The 18,529-nt window shown below is 40.8% G+C and overlaps 2 protein-coding genes across 2 annotated transcripts; one reads left to right on the forward strand and one right to left on the reverse strand.

Annotated features, from left to right (window-relative positions):
• Window positions 1–5,900: 5,900 nt before the first annotated feature.
• On the reverse strand, window positions 5,901–11,008 carry LOC139391945 (leukotriene B4 receptor 1-like). Its single transcript, XM_071139556.1, has 2 exons — window positions 10,793–11,008; window positions 5,901–6,884 (listed from the first exon to the last, which is right to left on the reverse strand). Exons 1-2 carry the CDS (start codon window positions 11,006–11,008, stop codon window positions 5,901–5,903), a joined length of 1,200 nt encoding a protein of 399 aa, XP_070995657.1.
• Window positions 11,009–17,262: 6,254 nt separating this feature from the next.
• Window positions 17,263–18,054, forward strand: LOC139391946 (leukotriene B4 receptor 1-like). The gene is made up of 2 exons (XM_071139558.1): window positions 17,263–17,294; window positions 17,382–18,054. The coding sequence occupies exons 1-2, from the start codon at window positions 17,263–17,265 to the stop codon at window positions 18,052–18,054; spliced, it is 705 nt and encodes a 234-aa protein (XP_070995659.1).
• The last annotated feature ends 475 nt before the right edge of the window (window positions 18,055–18,529 follow it).

An 18,529-nucleotide genomic window follows, 5' to 3' on the forward strand; every position in this document is an offset into this window, starting at 1 on the left:
TGTTAGTAATAATGAATCCATTATCTATAAAATTACTGGACTTCATGATGTTACTAATACTGAAGCCATGTGCACTAAAATGACTGAAACTATGGTGCTGCTCTATTCTGGGAGCGTGGCGGTTCCCTGCACATAAAAATCTGAGTTTCAACCCGACCAAAGCTCACAATCTCTGAGCCTCAATCTTCTGGGACTGGGGCAGCTGTACTGACTGGGAGGTCAGTGGGGCGACGCACAATTGGCCCAGCATCGTCCGGGTTAGGGAGGGCTTGGCCGGTAGGGATATCCTTGACTCATCGCGCACCAGCGACTCCTGTGGCGGGCCGGGCGCAGTGCGCGCAAACCAAGGTTGCCAGGTGCACGTGTTTCCTCTGACACATTGGTGTGGCTGGCTTCCGGGTTGGATGTGCGCTGTGTTAAGAAGCAGTGCGGCTTGGTTGGGTTGTGTATCGGAGGACGCATGGCTTTCAACCTGAGACAAGATAGTAGCTACTAAACAATTGGATACCATGAAATTGGGGAGAAAAAGGGGTAAAATTCAATATATATATATATATATATATATATATATATATATTTTAAAAATCACTGGTCTTCATGACATTACTAGTACTGAATCCATTATCTATAAAATCACTGGTCTTCATGACATTACTAATACTGAATCCATTATCTATAAAATCACTGGTCTTCATGATATTACTAATACTGAAGCCATGTGCTATAACCTCACTAGTCTTCATGATATTACTAATACTGAAGCCATGTGCTCTAAACTACGTTGATGCTCTATTCTAGGAGCGTGGCGGTTCCGTGACCATAAAAATATGAGTTTCAACCCAACCAAAGCTCACAATCTCTCAGCCTCAATCTTCTGGGACTGGGGCAGCTGTGTGTTTGACTAGAGAACTGAACATGGACTGGGGAAGCAGATATTACACTGGACTTTGCATAATGTTCAAATAGGGGACTTCAATCTAAGATATTTTTATGAATTTGTATATATAAACAACATTTATTGGGACAGATATGAATAATCGTGATATCAAAATAGTACTTCTTCAATGGAATCAATTTGACTATTCACTCTTTTGGGGTTGGAGGGGTTTAGAAGTTGAGTAGGTGATGAATAGTTGGGAAGTTGGGTTTGGACAGGGTCAACATTCATGCATTTGTGTACTGAAATGGGTGCTTTTCATAATATGAAGTTCAATCAAAACTTTCCCAAAAAATCTAAACCTTTTCTGAATGTTGTTCAACATTTCCTGCAAAATCAAGCATTTCTTACAGCTCTGTTTCCTTAGTGGTCCAAGTGTCTTTACACAAATGTCCATTGTTGCAGAATACATTAAGAGATATGTACAGTAACATTGTCCATAGACAAGTCTAACCAATTCCATTATTGTTTTGTATTGTCACATTTTGATGAAATGGTGTTTAGAATACTTTAGAATACAGGAGATTCCGTAGCTCTGCTGCTGTTGAGTCAGAGCAGTTCCTCTATAGCTGAGGGAGGTTTTTATATGACGCTCTTACATAGTAAAACCCGTTGTACCTCTGACAGTAGTAATCTCCAGCATCTTCAGCCTGGACTCCACTGACAGTCAGAGTGTAATGAGAACCAGATACACTCCCACTGAAACTCTGTCGCCCTCCTCTGACCACAGTGTGTTATGGCAGTTTGGGTGATCAAGTGGGTGTTTTACTGTATGGTGTTTTTAAATCAACTATTTGGTACAGTTTCACAACTCTAAGCATAAAAACCCGAAACAGATCATCAAAATGGCTCATGTTTCAAAACTCTAAGCACATTTCCAACTGATTGAGTACAACAAACAAAGTCACAAATCACTCTCAATTTGGCTGCATATCTAATTGAAGTGTCTGCTGTTCAAAATGAAATATTCACTTACTTCTTGAATGATTTCCTTGTATTTGGCTAACAATGCAATCAACTATCATGTAATTAATCAAACTACTCAAAAATGATAACTACCGAACCAAAATAATGTAGTGCCTGGTTAACATATAACTGCTAAACACTGTACATTTCTGAATTTTTACCTCATAAGTGTAACAATATGACATCAATTTATGTTGGAAGGAAAAACCAAACAATAGATGTGGCTGTTAAAACCACATTATCATTCTCCATCAACCATTTTAATTGAACTAATTACATTGGTAACCAGTTTATAATAGTAACCTCGGGGGTTTGTGGTATATGGCCAATATACCACGGCTAAGGGCTGTGTCCAGGCACTCTGAGTTGCGTTGTACATAAGAACAGCCCTTAGCCGTGGTATATTAGCCATATACCACACACCCTCGTGCCTTATTGCTTAATTATAGTGTACAATGTACTGTCGAAATACCTGGGTTGTATATAACAATATATTACAGTCGTTATCTGAATTTCATTGATACACTGCAAGCTGATAAATTTCCAGCAGAGAGAACATTGTTGCATGGGGCAGAAATGGCGTACAACATGACTCTGTAAAAAGACCGCTATTGTGAACCACTAATCTAACTTTGGGTTGGGGAAGTCCTGTGGTTTGGGGGTGGAATGGGAACTGTTTGTCTTGTTCAGTCTCATCACTTGTTTTCTGTCCATGGGAACCTGTTTTGTACCTTATTAAAAAGATACAATCATTTGATCACCAACATATAATAAATGGTATACAACAACGTGCTACAGTTTTACAGTAGCCAACTGCTTTACAATACCCATGTTTCTGATGATTTGTCCTACGTACAGTATGTACTGTATAAGGATAATACAACTATAAGACTGACATACAGTGCCTTCAGAAAGTATTCATACCACTTGAATTATGCCACATTTTGTTGTGTTTCAGCCTGAATTCAAAATGCATTAAAAAGATTGTATCCTCACCCATCTACACACAATACCCCATAATGACCAAGTGAAAATATGTTTTGGAAAACTTTTGCAAATGTATTGAAAATGAAATATAGAAATAGTTTATTTACATAAGTATTCCCATCCCTGAGTCAATACTTTGTAGAACCACCTTTGCAGTGATTACAGCTGTGAGTCTTTCTGGGTAAATCTCTAAGAGCTTTCTACACTTGAATTGCGCAACATTTCCCCTTTCTCTTTTGAAAATTCTTCAAGCTCTGTCAAATTGGTTGTTCATCATTGATAAATATAAAAAATGGTTTTGCCATAGATTATTTAAGTCAAAACTGTAGCTCGGCCACTCTGGAACATTCACTGTCCTCCTGGTAAGCCACTCCATTGTAGGTTTTCCTCATTTTAGGTTATAATCCTGTTGAAAGGTGAATTTGTATCCCAATGTCTGGTGGAAATCAGATTGAACCAGGTTTTCCTATAGGATTTTGCCTGTTCTTGCCTCCATTCCATTTATTTTTTATCCTGAAAAACTCCTCAGTCCTTAACGATTACAAGCATACCCATAACCTAAAGCAGTTACCACTATGTTTGAAAATATGGAGAGTGGTACTCAGTAATGAGTTGTATTGGATTTTCCCCAAACACAACACTTTGTTTTCAGGACAAAAAATTAATTGCCTAATTTTTTGCAGTATTATTTTGGTGCCTTGTTGCAAACAGGATGAATGTTTTGAAATATTTGTATTCTGTACAGACTTCCTTTTTTCACTCTGTCAATTAGATTAGTATTGTGGAGGAACTAAAATGTTGTTTATCCAACCTTCGTTTTCTCCTATCACAGCCATTAAACTCTGTAACTGTTTGAAAGTCACCATTGGCCTCAAGGTGAAATTCCTTCCTCTCCGGCATCTGAGTTAGGAAGGACGCTTGTGTCTTTGTAGTGACTGGGCGTACTGATACACCATCCAAAGTGTAATAAATAACTTCAATAACTACATGTTTTATCCTGAACTTATTTAGGATTGCCGTAACAAAAGGGAGGAATCCTTATTACTCAAGACAATTCAGCTTTCACTTTTTATTAATTTGTAAACGTTTCTTAGAACATTATTTGTCTTTTATCACGGTGTGTATAAAGGTGAAGTCAGGTGCAGGAGAGAAGAGTATGATAAATAAAGCGCACTTTATTAAAGTTCCAAACCGGGAGCACAACAAAACAAACGAGCTCAAAAACACGGAACAATAAAGTAAAGCGCTAAAGAACATCGTATGACATGAAAACAATTACACACAAAACATGATGGGAAACAGAGGGTTAAATACAATTAGATGATTGGGGAAATGAAAACCAGGTGGGTATGAAACCCAGACAAGATAAATGGAATTATGAAAAATGGAGCGGCGATGGCTGGAAAGCCGGTGACGTCATTCGCCAAACGCCGCCCGAACAAGGAGAGGAGCCGACTTCGGTGACAACTTTGACATTACGGGAGATTGTGTGTAGGCCAGTGACACAAAATCTTAATTAAATCTATTTTAAATTCAGACTGGATTTTTTTAGGGAAAAGTCAAGGGGTGTGAATACTTTCTGAAGGCACTGTATTTCTGAACATGCTCACAACCTGCCATTGGATTCAAATGATTTAAAACATTGTGCATGTCAAGTTATGGTCAAATACTGTGTGGAAAATGATATTAACCCTCTACTCTAATTTGAATATTATATTTACCATCTACTATTATTTTTATTCAGCACTTCAAAACGAAAAGCAAGTTAGATTTGATTTTGCTTGAATGACTCAACAGTGAAAGCCCTGTGAAACCCCAAAGAATTCACAATCAAAGTTCTGAACATAAGATAGAGGGCATTACAAGTATTAAGAATGTCAAGTTTTGTATTAAGAATGTCAAGTTTTGAAAATATACCACCTACATCTGAAAATCTGCAAGTTCCCCAGAACCGCATAAAAAGGAAGTTAAACTCTATATACCCATTAAATTGTTGGGAGCATATGCAGGATGTGTGACACATATCTATGTAGAGTGTTCTACTTTCTCTCTTTCTTTTTATACAGTTAGTCAGCACCTCTACAATAAATGCTGGGTGTGAATCAGCTCATGATTTCTATCACCTGATCATAACCCCCCCCCAAAAACTGTTTATAGTTTCATAAAATGTTTTCAACTACAGTATGTCAATCTCAAGCTTTATTTCTAATTATAAACATAAAGGCATGTTCCTTTGGGTGCAGATAAAGTTGTTTGTCTGTTTACCAAATGTGTTATTACATCTGACATATGGCAAGGTCTACCTTCATTTGGTTCAGAAATATTTTTGGGGGCGGTGTTGGCAAGTAGGCTCACTTCTTGTTGCGGGTTAGACTGAAACTAAAATGGTTGAACCCATATTGGTCTTCGGAGTGGTGTAAGGTTTGAAATGCATGCTTTTATTGATCTATTTAGGCAGAAATGTTATTGCATAGATCTAGTGTTTTTCCATTGTGCTCACTGCTCAAATACCTGATTTTGACATGCATTGAGGCAACTTCACAAATAGACAAATATTCCAACACACTTGTAAGTTTCAGCTCCTCTGAACCAAAGCAGAAGTATATGTACTATAAGAGAAACTTATTCATGGTAACCAAATATCTGTATTTATTCATGGGAAAGCTGACAGAAGCAATACAATTTAGGCTTTGATCAATGGAGGTCAAGCTTGAAGGGCGAGAGACCAACAATATAACAAATCTAGGCTAACCTATGGATACCTAGAAAGTACAGCCTATACAGTCAGCAACCCAAAATGTAGGTTTTATTGGGGACAAAATAGCAGGGGCAATGTGACTCATATTTGGCTGCTCTAAAAACACCTAAAAAATATATTCCTTTTGAGAGTACCCTGACTTGTTAAGGTTAGGGTGGGGGGTTTGATTATGGGTAGGCTGAGGGTTAGAATTAGGGGTTGGCATGCCAGTCATATGCCTTTAGTCACACCAGCAGAGCACAGCTTCAGACATCAGATATTTGTGACCTGCATCCTGATTTCGCCCCTTGACGACGACTTGGGCTGCTCACGGATCCTCCGCGAGGCGAAGGCGTACAGGAAGGGGTCCAGGCAGCAGTTAAAAACCATAAAGCACCGGGCGACACGCACTAACGCGTTTCTGTGTCTCAGCAGCGCATCTGACACCTCTGGAGGGGATGTCTGCAGCACAATGCGGGCGATAGCTAACACTTTGACAATGTTCACAGGGATCCAGAGGATGAAGAAGGCGACCACCACACTGGTGACCAGCCACGTCATTTTGGCACTGCTGAACAGCGCCGTCTGGTTCACCCGCCGGTGGAGGCGGCAGTAGGACGTGACAAGCACAGAGAACGGAATCACAAACCCTAAAAGGGTCTCCAAGACGAGGACAGCAACTCTTTCAGCATCGGAGCCAGTGTGTCGCTGGCAATGGATATCGCCATCAATCACATCGTGAGTGGCAACGGCGGGGGCAGTCAGAGCACCGGCGAGCCCCCAAAGTGCCAGGAACAGCACCGCCTCCCCCTTGCGCCCCAGCCTGTTCCACATCTGCGGGTAGAGCACCTGGAGGTAGCGATGGACACCGAGTAGTGTAACCGTTAGCACGTTACAACACAGGCTGAAGTAGAGCAGGAAGGTGGCTAACTTGCATGCAGCACGGCCCAGAGTCCAGGATTGCCGGGGAGTATAGATCCACACGGGAACCATGGCCAGGCACAGGATGTCAGAGGAAGCCAGGTTGAGCATGAGGCACAGGGTGAAGTTGAGGCGTCGGGACGAGCGGCGCAGGATGACCACCAGGACAGCTATGTTACCAGGGAGGCCTAGAACACAGCACAGCCCCACGATGATGCTCGATATCAGGCGGACCGAAACCACGTCATCCGTAATCCAAGTGGAGTCCAAGCTAGAGTTGCTGGAGGAGTTCATGTTCACAATGGTCCGTGAAAGAATAAGAGATCTAAGAGCTATCTGGAAGACAGTAGACTTTAGACATTTAATTATTTGTTTCTCGTTCTTGAAATCCTCACAAGTTTGTTATCTTCTCTTGAACTCTTGTCATAGAGTGATAATAAGGAAACTGATGTGGGTTAACTGCCTCTGGTCAGCTTCCTCCTGACAAAGCTGTGTGTGTGTGTGTGCATGTGAGTTTGAGTCTGAGTGTGAGTGAGTGAGTGAGTGAGTGAGTGAGTGAGTGAGTGAGAGATTTGTGTTTGAGGTTAACAATTAGATTCTTCCAATTTTGTCATTAAGGCTTCACTCAAACTGATTCTCATCAATAAACACAATAGCCTTAGTTTAATGTTTCCATTTAGTGGCAAAATAAGGCTAGAAAAACTACAATTCTTCCCTGCAACAGATTCTAGCATAAATCTACCATGACTGCTATCTTCTGTTATCTTCATTTGGGAAGCTATTGATGAAAACTACACATTTGTATAAAGCACATTTATTTGGAGATACACAAAGATATATATATACTTGCATTATCATGTTTCTTTAACACACATCTTCGACATTGTGCGTTTTTTAGTTTATTATATTTTATATATTATTATATATATACAGTGGGGCAAAAAAGTATTTAGTCAGCCACCAATTGTGCAAGTTCTCCCACTTAAAAAGATGAGAGAGGCCTGTACATTTCATCATAGGTACACTTCAACTATGACAGACAAAATGAGAAAACATTTTCCAGAAAATCACATTGTGGGATTTTTTATGAAGTTATTTGCAAATTATGGTGGAAAATAAGTATTTGGTCACCTACAAACAAGCAAGATTTCTGGCTCTCACAGACCTATAACTTCTTCTTTAAGAGGCTCGTCTGTCCTCCACTCGTTACCTGTATTAATGGCACCTGATTGAACTTGTTATCAGTATAAAAGACACCTGTCCACAACCTCAAACAGTCACACTCCAAACGCCACTGTTTGTACCTTGTCGGCTCGGGGGTTTCAACTTGCAACCTGCGTTGTACGTAAGAACAGCCCTTAGCCGTGTTATATTGGGCATATACCACACACCCTCGTGCCTTATTGCTTAATTATAGTGTACAATGTACTGTTGAAATGCCTGGGTTGTATAGAACAATATATTCCAGTCATTATCTGAATTTCATTGATACACTGCAAGCTGATGAATTTCCAGCAGAGAGACAGGCGATACTGTATCAGTAGAGAAGCTGATTTAGAACATTGTTGCATTGGGCAGAAATGGCGTACAACATGACTCTGTAAAAAGACCGCTATTGTGAACCACTAATCTAACTTTGGGTTGGGGAAGTCCTGTGGTTCGGGGGTGGAATGGGAACTGTTTGTCTTGTTCGGTCTCATCACTTGTTTTTCTGTCCATGGGAACCTGTTTTGTACCTTATTAAAAAGATACAATCATTTGATCACCAACATATAATAAATGGTATACAACAACGTGCTACAGTTTTACAGTAGCCAACTGCTTTACAATACCCCTGTTTCTGATGATTTGTCCTACGTACAGTATGTACTGTATAAGGATAATACAACTATAAGACTGACATACAGTGCCTTCAGAAAGTATTCATACCCCTTGAATGATGCCACATTTTGTTGTGTTACAGCCTGAATTCAAAATGCATTAAAAATATTGTATCCTCACCCATAACACACAATACCCAATTATGACCAAGTGAAAACATGTTTTGGAAAACTTTTGCAAATGTATTGAAAATGAAATATAGAAATAGCTCATTTACATAAGTATTCCCACCCCTGAGTCAATACTTTGTAGAACCACCTTTGGCAGTGATTACAGCTGTGAGTCTTTCTGGGTAAATCTCTAAGAGCTTTCCACACTTGGATTGTGCAACATTTCCCCATTTCTCTTTTGAAAATTCTTCAATCTCTGTCAAATTTGTTGTTGATCATTGATAAATAAAAACGTTTTGTCAAAGTTACAGTTTTTTAAGTCAAAACTGTAACTCGGCCTCTCCAGAACATTCACTGTCTTCTTGGTAAGCAACTCCCGTGTAGATTTGCCTAATTTTAGGTTAAAGTCCTGCTGAAAGGTGAATTTGTTTCCCAATGTCTGGTGGAAAGCAGACTGAACCAGGATTTCCTATAGGATTTTGCCTGTGCTTTGCTCCATTCCATTTATTTTTTATCCTGAAAAACTACCAAGTCCTTAATGATTACAAGCATACCCATAACATGAAGCATTTACCACTATGTTTGAAAACATGGAGAGTGGTTCTCAGTAATGTGTTGTATTGGATTTGCCCCAAACATAACACTTCATTTTCAGGACAGAAAATGATTTGCCTCAGGTTTTTTACTCCTGGACTTATGAAGGCTTGCCATAACAAAATGGTTGAATACTTATTGACTCAAGACATTCCAACTTTCATTCATTGTTAAAAATGTCATTAAAAATAATTCCACTTTGACATTTTGGGATATTGTGTGTAGGCCAGTGACATTAAATCTTAATTTAATCTATTTTAAATTCAGGCTGGACATGGAAAAAGTCAAAGGATGTGAATACTTTCTGAAGGCTCTGTATTTCTCAACATGCTCACAACCTGCCATTGAATACATATTATGTAAAACATTGTACATGTCAAGTCATGGTCAAATACTCTGTGGAAAATTATATTTACCCTCTACTACAATTTGAAAATGATATTTACCCTCTACTACAATTTGAAAATGATATTTACCCTCTACTACAATTTGAAAATGATATTTACCCTCTACTATCATTTGAAAATGATATTTACCATCTACTACAATTTGAAAATTATATTTACCCTCTACTATAATTTGAAAATGATATTTACCCTCTACTATAATTTGAAGATGATATTTACCCTCTACTATTGTCACGCCCTGGTCGAAGTATTTTGTGTTTGTTTTCATTTATTTGGTCAGGCCAGGGTGTGGCATGGGTTTTTGAATGTGGTGTGTTGAGTTTGTAGCTTAGTGGGGTGTTCTAGTGAAGTCTATGGCTGTCTGAAGTGGTTCTCAATCAGAGGCAGGTGTTTATCGTTGTCTCTGATTGGGAACCATATTTAGGCAGCCATATTCTTTGGGTGTTTCGTGGGTGATTGTCCTTAGTGTCTTGATGTCCTTGTTCTGTGTGTATGTGCACCAGTGTTAGGCTGTTTTCAAGTTACGTTTATTGTTTTTGTATTGATTCGTGTTTACGTTATTTTATTAAACATGAATCTCAATAGCCACGCCGCATTTTGTTCCGACTCTCTTTCACCGAAAGAAAACCGTTACAACTACAATTTGAAAATGATATTAACCCTCTACTATCATTTGAAAATGATATTTACCCTCTACTATAATTTGAAAATGATATTAACCCTCTACTATCATTTGAAAATTATATTTACCCTCTACTATAATTTGAAAATGATATTTACCCTCTACTATAATTTGAAAATTATATTAACCCTCTACTATAATTTCTATTCAGCACTTCAAAAATAAAAGCATTTAGGGTTTTTTGCTATTTGATTAATATTAGTTCAAATGACTAAATGGTGAGTATCGCTATCTGATGTCTTGGTGACTAAACTAAATGTTTTCATTGTATGTCACGGAAAACGTCCATTTTGCCTGAATAACTCATGAGTGAAAGACCTGTGAAACCCCAATGAATGCACAATCAAAAGAAAGTGAGAAAGTAGTACACTCTACATAGATATGCATCGCACACCCCGCATATGCTCCCAACAATTAAATGGGTATATATAGAGTGTAACTTTCTTTTTATACGGTTCTGGGGAACTTGCACATTTTCAGATGTAAGTGGTATATTTTCCACATTTGATAACACTCGTAATGCCCTCTATCTTATGTTCAGAACTTTTTGGTCAATGTGAATGACATTGCCGGCATTGTGCTGCTGGCTTTCCGGCCAGAGGCGTCCGCAGCGCGTGTCTTCCGGAGCTTTACGTTTCTTAACAGCTGCCTGGATCCCTTCTTGTACGCCTTCGCCTCGCGGAGGATCTGTGAGCAGCCCAAGTCGTCGTAGAGGGGCGAAAACAGGATGCAGGTCACAAATGTCTGATGTCTGAAGCTGTGCTCTACTGGTGCGACTAAAGGCATGTGACTGACATGCCAACCCCGAATTCTAACCCTCGGCCTACCCATAATCAAACCCCCTAACTGTAACAAATTAGGCTACTCTCAATAACAAATCACTTTTTTACGTGTTTTTGACTTGGTTATTATAGCAGAGAAATAGGAGTCCCATCACCCCTGCTTTTTCATCCCCTCAACAAATCGTACGTGTTTGGTTGCTGACTCTGGGTCTCTATAGGCTGTACTTTCTAGGTATCTGTAGCTGTACTTTCTAGGTATCCGTAGGGTAGCCTAGATGTGTTATTTTGGTGATCTATCTCCCTTCAAGCTTGACGTCCATTGGTCAGAGCTTAAATTGTATTGCTTCTGTCAGGTTTCCCATGTATAAATAAACATATTTGGTTTCCATGAATACATCTTTGTTGTTTCTCTTAAAATACATGTACTTCTGCTTTGGTTGAACCATAATGTTTTGGACTATTTCGTCATACTTGTGAAGTTGCCCCAATGTACGTCAAAATCTTGACAGGCATTTGAGCAGTGAGCACAACGGAGAAACACTAGATCTATGCAGCAAAACCTTGCACCGCTCTGATGCCCAATATGAGTTCAACCATTTCAGTCTCAGTCTAAGCCGCACTGTATGTCATAAGAGGTGAGCCAACTTGCCAACACTGCCCCCCCCCCCCCCCCCCCAAAAACAATTCTGAACCAAATGAAGGTAGAACTTTCCATATGTTAGATGTAATAACACATTTGGTACACGGACAAACAGCCCAAAGAAACATGCCTTTAGGTTCAAAATGAGTCTTCAACATATATTGACACTGTAAACCATGCATTCAACACTATAGGCTACCTCTCTACAGTGCTTATATATGAATGAAAAGCTCTTGACACCTCTGATATTAGGGTGTGAATTATACAGTGCCTTGCGAAAGTATTCGGCCCCCTTGAACTTTGCGACCTTTTGCCACATTTCAGGCTTCAAACATAAAGATATAAAACTGTATTTTTTTGTGAAGAATCAACAACAAGTGGGACACAATCATGAAGTGGAACGACATTTATTGGATATTTCAAACTTTTTTAACAAATCAAAAACTGAAAAATTGGGCGTGCAAAATTATTCAGCCCCCTTAAGTTAATACTTTGTAGCGCCACCTTTTGCTGCGATTACAGCTGTAAGTCGCTTGGGGTATGTCTCTATCAGTTTTGCACATCGAGAGACTGAAATGTTTTCCCATTCCTCCTTGCAAAACAGCTCGAGCTCAGTGAGGTTGGATGGAGAGCATTTGTGAACAGCAGTTTTCAGTTCTTTCCACAGATTCTTGATTGGATTCAGGTCTGGACTTTGACTTGGCCATTCTAACACCTGGATATGTTTATTTTTGAACCATTCCATTGTAGATTTTGCTTTATGTTTTGGATCATTGTCTTGTTGGAAGACAAATCTCTGTCCCAGTCTCAGGTCTTTTGCAGACTCCATCAGGTTATTTTAACCATCTTCCCTGTCCCTGCTGAAGAAAAGCAGGCCCAAACCATGATGCTGCCACCACCATGTTTGACAGTGGGGATGGTGTGTTCAGTGTGATGAGCTGTGTTGCTTTTACGCCAAACATAACGTTTTGCATTGTTGCCAAAAAGTTCAATTTTGGTTTCATCTGACCAGAGCACCTTCTTCCACATGTTTGGTGTGTCTCCCAGGTGGCTTGTGGCAAACTTTAAACAACACTTTTTATGGATATCTTTAAGAAATGGCTTTCTTCTTGCCACTCTTCCATAAAGGCCAGATTTGTGCAATATACGACTGATTGTTGTCCTATGGACAGAGTCTCCCACCTCAGCTGTAGATCTCTGCAGTTCATGCAGAGTGATCATGGGCCTCTTGGCTGCATCTCTGATCAGTCTTCTCCTTGTATGAGCTGAAAGTTTAGAGGGACGGCCAGATCTTGGTAGATTTGCAGTGGTCTGATACTCCTTCCATTTCAATATTATCGCTTGCACAGTGCTCCTTGGGATGTTTAAAGCTTGGGAAATCTTTTTGTATCCAAATCCGGCTTTAAGCTTCTTCACAACAGTATCTCGGACCTGCCTGGTGTGTTCCTTGTTCTTCATGATGCTCTCTGCGCTTTTAACGGACCTCTGAGACTATCACAGTGCAGGTGCATTTATACGGAGACTTGATTACACACAAGTGGATTGTATTTATCATCATTAGTCATTTAGGTCAACATTGGATCATTCAGAGATCCTCACTGAACTTCTGGAGAGAGTTTGCTGCACTGAAAGTAAAGGGGCTGAATAATTTTGCACGCCCAGTTTTTGATTTGTTAAAAAAGTTTGAAATATCCAATAAATGTCGTTCCACGTCATGATTGTGTCCCACTTGTTGTTGATTCTTCACAAAAAAATACAGTTTTATATCTTTATGTTTGAAGCCTGAAATGTGGCAAAAGGTCGCAAAGTTCAAGGGGGCCGAATACTTTCGCAAGGCACTGTATTGTAGGAATTTTTTTGTTGTTTTTTTTTGTTGAATTTTACCCCTTTTTCTCCCCAATTTCGTGGTATCCAATTGTTGTAGTAGCTACTATCTTGTCTCATTGCTACAACTCCCGTACGGGCTCGGGAGAGACGAAGGTTGAATGTCATGCGTCCTCCGATACACAACCCAACCAGCCGTACTGCTTCTTAACACAGCGCGCATCCAAACCGGAATCCAGCCGCACCAATGGTGTGTATTTGGTCACCTACAAACAAGCAAGATTTCTGGCTCTCACAGACCTGTTACTTCTTATTTAAGAGGCTCCTCTGTCCTCCACTCGTTACCTGTGTTAATGGCACCTGTTTGAACTTGTTATCAGTATAAAAGACAGAGGGTCCACAACCTCAAACAGTCACACTACAAACTCAACTATGGCCAAGACCAAAGAGCTGTCAAAGGACACCAGAAACAAAATTGTAGATCTGCACCAGGCTGGGAAGACTGAATCTGCAATAGGTAAGCAGCTTGGTTTGAAGAAATCAACTGTGGGAGCAATTATTAGGAAATGGAAGACATACAAGACCACTGATAATCTCCCTCGATCTGGGGCTCCACGCAAGATCTCACCCCGTGGGGTCAAAATGATCACAAGAACGGTGAGCAAAAATCCCAGAACCACACGGGGGGACCTAGTGAATCACCTGCAGAGAGCTGGGACCAAAGTAACAAAGCCTACCATCAGTAACACACTACGCCGCCAGGGACTCAAATCCTGCAGTGCCAGACGTGTCCCCCTGCTTAAGCCAGTACATGTCCAGGCCCGTCTGAAGTTTGCTAGAGAGCATTTGGATGATCCAGAAGAAGATTGGGAGAATATCATATGGTCAGATGAAACCAAAATATAACTTTTTGGTAAAAACTCAACTCGTCGTGTTTGGAGGACAAAGAATGCTGAGTTGCATCCAAAGAACACCATACCTACTGTGAAGCATGGGGGTGGAAACATCATGCTTTGGGGCAGTTTTTCTGCAAAGGTACCAGGATGACTGATCCGTGTAAAGGAAAGAATGAATGGGGCCATGTATCGTGAGATTTTGAGTGAAAACCTCCTTCCATCAGCAAGGGCATTGAAGATGAAACGTGGCTGGGTCTTTCAGCATGACAATGATCCCAAACACACCGCCCGGGCAACGAAGAAGATCCTGGAGTGGCCTAGCCAGTCTCCAGATCTCAACCCCATAGAAAATCTTTGGAAGGAGTTGAAAGTCCGTGTTGCCCAGTAACAGCCCCAAAACATCACTCCTCTAGAGGAGATTTGCATGGAGGAATGGGCCAAAATACCAGCAACAGTGTGTGAAAACCTTGTGAAGACTTACAGAAAACGTTTGACCTCTGTCATTGCCAACAAAGGGTATATAACCAAGTATTGAGATAAACTTTTGTTATTTACCAAATACTTATTTTCCACCATAATTTGCAAATAAATTCATCAAAAATTCTACAATGTGATTTTCTGGATTTTTTCCCCTCATTTTGTTTGTCATAGTTGAAGTGTACCTATGATGAAAATTACAGGCCTCTCTCATCTTTTTAAGTGGGGGAACTTGCACAATTGGTGGCTGACTAAATACTTTTTTGCCCCACTGTACAGTGCCTTCAGAAAGTATTCATACCCCTTGAATTATGCAACATTTTGTTGTGTTACAGCCTGAATTCAAAATGCATTAAAACGACTGCATCCTCACCCATCTACACACAATATTCATGATGAATAGTGAATTTGTTTCCCAATGTCTGATGGAAAGCAGACTGAAAGAGGTTTTTCTATAGGATCTTGCATGTGCTTGGCTCCATTCCATGTATTATTTATCCTGACATCTCTCCAGTCCTTAACGATTACAACCATACCCATTACATGAATCAGTTACCACTATGCTTGAAAATGTGGAAAGGTTCTCAGTAACGTGGTGTATTGGATTTTCCCCAAACATCACACTTCGTATTAAGGACAAAAAAAATCCTTGCCTCATTTGTTGCAGTATTATTTTGGTGCCTTGTTGCAAACAGGATGCATGTTTTTAAATATTTTTTATTCTGTACAGGCTTCCTTCTTTTCACTCTGTTTAATTAGATTAGTATTGTGGAGTAACTACAATGTTGTTTATCCAACCTCCGTTTTCTCCTATCACAGCCATTAAACTATGTAACTGTTTTAAAGTCACCATTGGCCTCATGGTGAAATCCCTGACCGGTTTCCTTTCTCTCCGGTAACTGAGTTAGGAAGAATTATTGTTTCTTTGTAGTCACTGAGTTTACTGACACAGCATCCAAAGTGTAATTAATAACTTCACTATGCACGAAACAGTCACATAAATTGAGCAAATATAGTACAATAAACATCCCTCATGAGAAGCCGGTGGTGGCTGGACCGTTTCAGGAATCTGAGGTGCGGGAGGTTCCTCCGCCCCCTGTGTACTTCGTTTGTTCCATTGTGGATTCGAGGCGTCGGGCGAGGGGCCTTCAGTACCTCAAGGACTGGGAGGGGTACGGTCCGGAGGAGATATGCTGGGTTCCGGTGGAGGACGTGTTGGACCCTTCAATGTTGCGGGAGTTCCACCGTCTCCGTCCGGATCGCCCTGCACCTCGCCCTCTGGGTCGTCCTCGAACCGTGCATCAAGGGGGGGGGGGGGGGGGGGGGGGGGGGTTACTGTCACGACTTCCACAGAAGTTGGTTCCTCTTGCTCGGGCAGCGTTCGGTGTTCGGTGTCACCTGTCTTCTAGCCATCGTCATTCCACTTTTCATTTTTCATTTGTTTTGTCTTGTTTTTTCCGACACACCTGGTTCTCATTTCCCTCAGTAAGTCTTGTGTATTTAACCCTCTGTTCCCCCCATGTCTTTGTGTGGAATTGTTTCTGTAAGTGCTTGTGCACATCGTTACTGGTGCACGTCGGGTTTTGTACCCAAGTTGGTTATTTCTTTATGCCATTAGTTTTGACATTTAACTGCTCTGGCTATTACATAGTTCTGCTCTCCAGTGTCTGACTTCACTGCCACCAGTCACGCATCCTTTACAACTATGTAAAATTAAAATATTTCAACATACCTCTCCCTTTATGGAATGGGATAGAATCCTAGGAATCAAACTGCATTTCATAATTCATAATTTTTATTATTTTAAAGAAAATTCCACAGAATGTAGGACCAATTCTTAAATGACAATCTGTTTAAAATAATGCTGTTTGATTAAATTCCAGTTGACTGTAACCATGTCAATATAATATTACATTTAAAGATGCATTATGCAGAAATCACTACACCATTTCCTGGTTGCTAAAATTCTAATAGTTCACCTAATTTCTGTTTATGTGATAAAACAAAGAAGTATAGTGTTAGAGCATGGCTTCAACCCTGTTCCTGTTGAGCTACTGTCCTGTAGGTTTTCACTCCAACCCTGTTCCTGTAGAGCTACTGTCCTGTAGGTTTTCACTCCAACCCTGTTCCTGTAGAGCTACTGTCCTGTAGGTTCTCACTCCAACCCTGTTCCTGTAGAGGATTCTCATCAATAGACACATGACACTGACTGAGGGAGGTTTTGTAGCCTTAATGACAAAATTGGGAGTATCGAACTGTTAACCTCAAACACAAATCTCTCTCTCTCTCTCTCTCTCTCTCTCACTCACTCACACTCACACAAAGGCTCAGACTCAAGCTCACACTCACAAACACACAGCTTTGTCAGGAGGAATCTGACCAGAGGCAGTTAACCCACATCAGTTTCCTTATTATCACTCTATGACAAGAGTTCAAGAGAAGATAACAAACGTGTGAGGATTTGAAGAACGATAAACAAATAATTAAATGTCTAAAGTCTACTGTCTTCCAGATAGCTCTTAGATCTCGTATTCTTTCAGGACCATTGTGAACATGACCTCCTCCAACAACTCTAGCTTGGACTCCACTTTGATTCTGGCTAGCTGGAATTCGGGCAGCCTGATATCGAGCATCATCCTGGGGCTGTGCTGTGTTATAGGCCTCCCTGGTAACATAGCTGTCCTGGTGGTCATCCTGCGCCGCTCGTCCCGACGCCTAAACTTCACCCTGTGCCTCATGCTGAACCTGGCTTCCTCTGACATCCTGTGCCTGGCCATGGTTCCCGTTTGGATCTACAATATCCTGTCCGACTGGACTCTGGGCCATGCCGTATGCAAGTTAGCCACCTTCCTGCTCTACCTCAGCCTGTGTTCTAACGTGCTAACGGTTACTCTACTCGGTGTCCATCGCTACCTCCAGGTACTCTACCCGCAGATGTGGAACAGGCTGGGGCGCAAGGGGGAGGTGGTGCTGCTCCTAGCCCTGTGGGGGCTCGCCTGTGCTCTGACATCCCCCACTGTTGCCACTCGCGATGTGGTTGATGGCGGACTCCATTGCCAGCAACACAAGGGCTCCGATGCTGAAAGAGTTGCTGTGCTTGTCTTGCAGACCCTTTTAGGGTTTGTGATCCCGTTCTCTGTGCTGGTCACCTCCTACTGCTGCCTCCACCGGCGGGTGAACCAGACGGCGCTGTTCAGCAGTGCCTACCCATAGTCAAACCCCCTAACCCTAACCTTAACAAATCTGGGTACTCTCAAAAATAAATATATGTTTTAGGTGTTTTTAGAGCAGCCAATTAAGAGGCCCATTGCCCCTGCTGTTTTGTCCACAACAAAACCCACATTTGGGGTTGCTGACTGTATAGGCTGTACTTTCTAGGTATCCATAGGTTAGCCTAGATTTATTATTTTGGTGATCTTTCGCCCTTCAAGCTTGACCTCCATTGGTCAAAGCCTAAATTGTATTGCTTCTGTCAGCTTTCCCATAAATACATACATGTATTTGGTTACTATGAATAAGTTTCTCTTACAGTACATGTACTTCTGCTTTGGTTCAGAGGAGCTTCAACTTACCATAGTGTTTTGGAATATTTGTCTACTTGTGAAGTTGCCTCAATGCATGTCAAAATCAGGTATTTTAGAAGAGAGCACAATGGAAAACCACACTAGATCTATGCAACAACATGTCT

Source organism: Oncorhynchus clarkii, chromosome 32 (genome assembly GCF_045791955.1).
Source record: "Oncorhynchus clarkii lewisi isolate Uvic-CL-2024 chromosome 32, UVic_Ocla_1.0, whole genome shotgun sequence".
In the NCBI taxonomy this organism is placed as follows: Eukaryota; Metazoa; Chordata; class Actinopteri; order Salmoniformes; family Salmonidae; genus Oncorhynchus; species Oncorhynchus clarkii.

Coding starts and splice junctions, on each gene's coding strand:
- LOC139391945 (XM_071139556.1), bottom strand. CDS start 11,008: ATGCCTTTAGTCGCACCAGTAGAGCACAGCTTCAGACATCAGACATTT. Junction 6,885..10,792: donor AAGCCAGCAGCACAATGCCG/GCAATGTCATTC, acceptor ACTGTCTTCCAG/ATAGCTCTTAGATCTCTTAT.
- LOC139391946 (XM_071139558.1), top strand. CDS start 17,263: ATGACAAGAGTTCAAGAGAAGATAACAAACGT. Junction 17,295..17,381: donor CAAGAGAAGATAACAAACGT/GTGAGGATTTGA, acceptor GTATTCTTTCAG/GACCATTGTGAACATGACCT.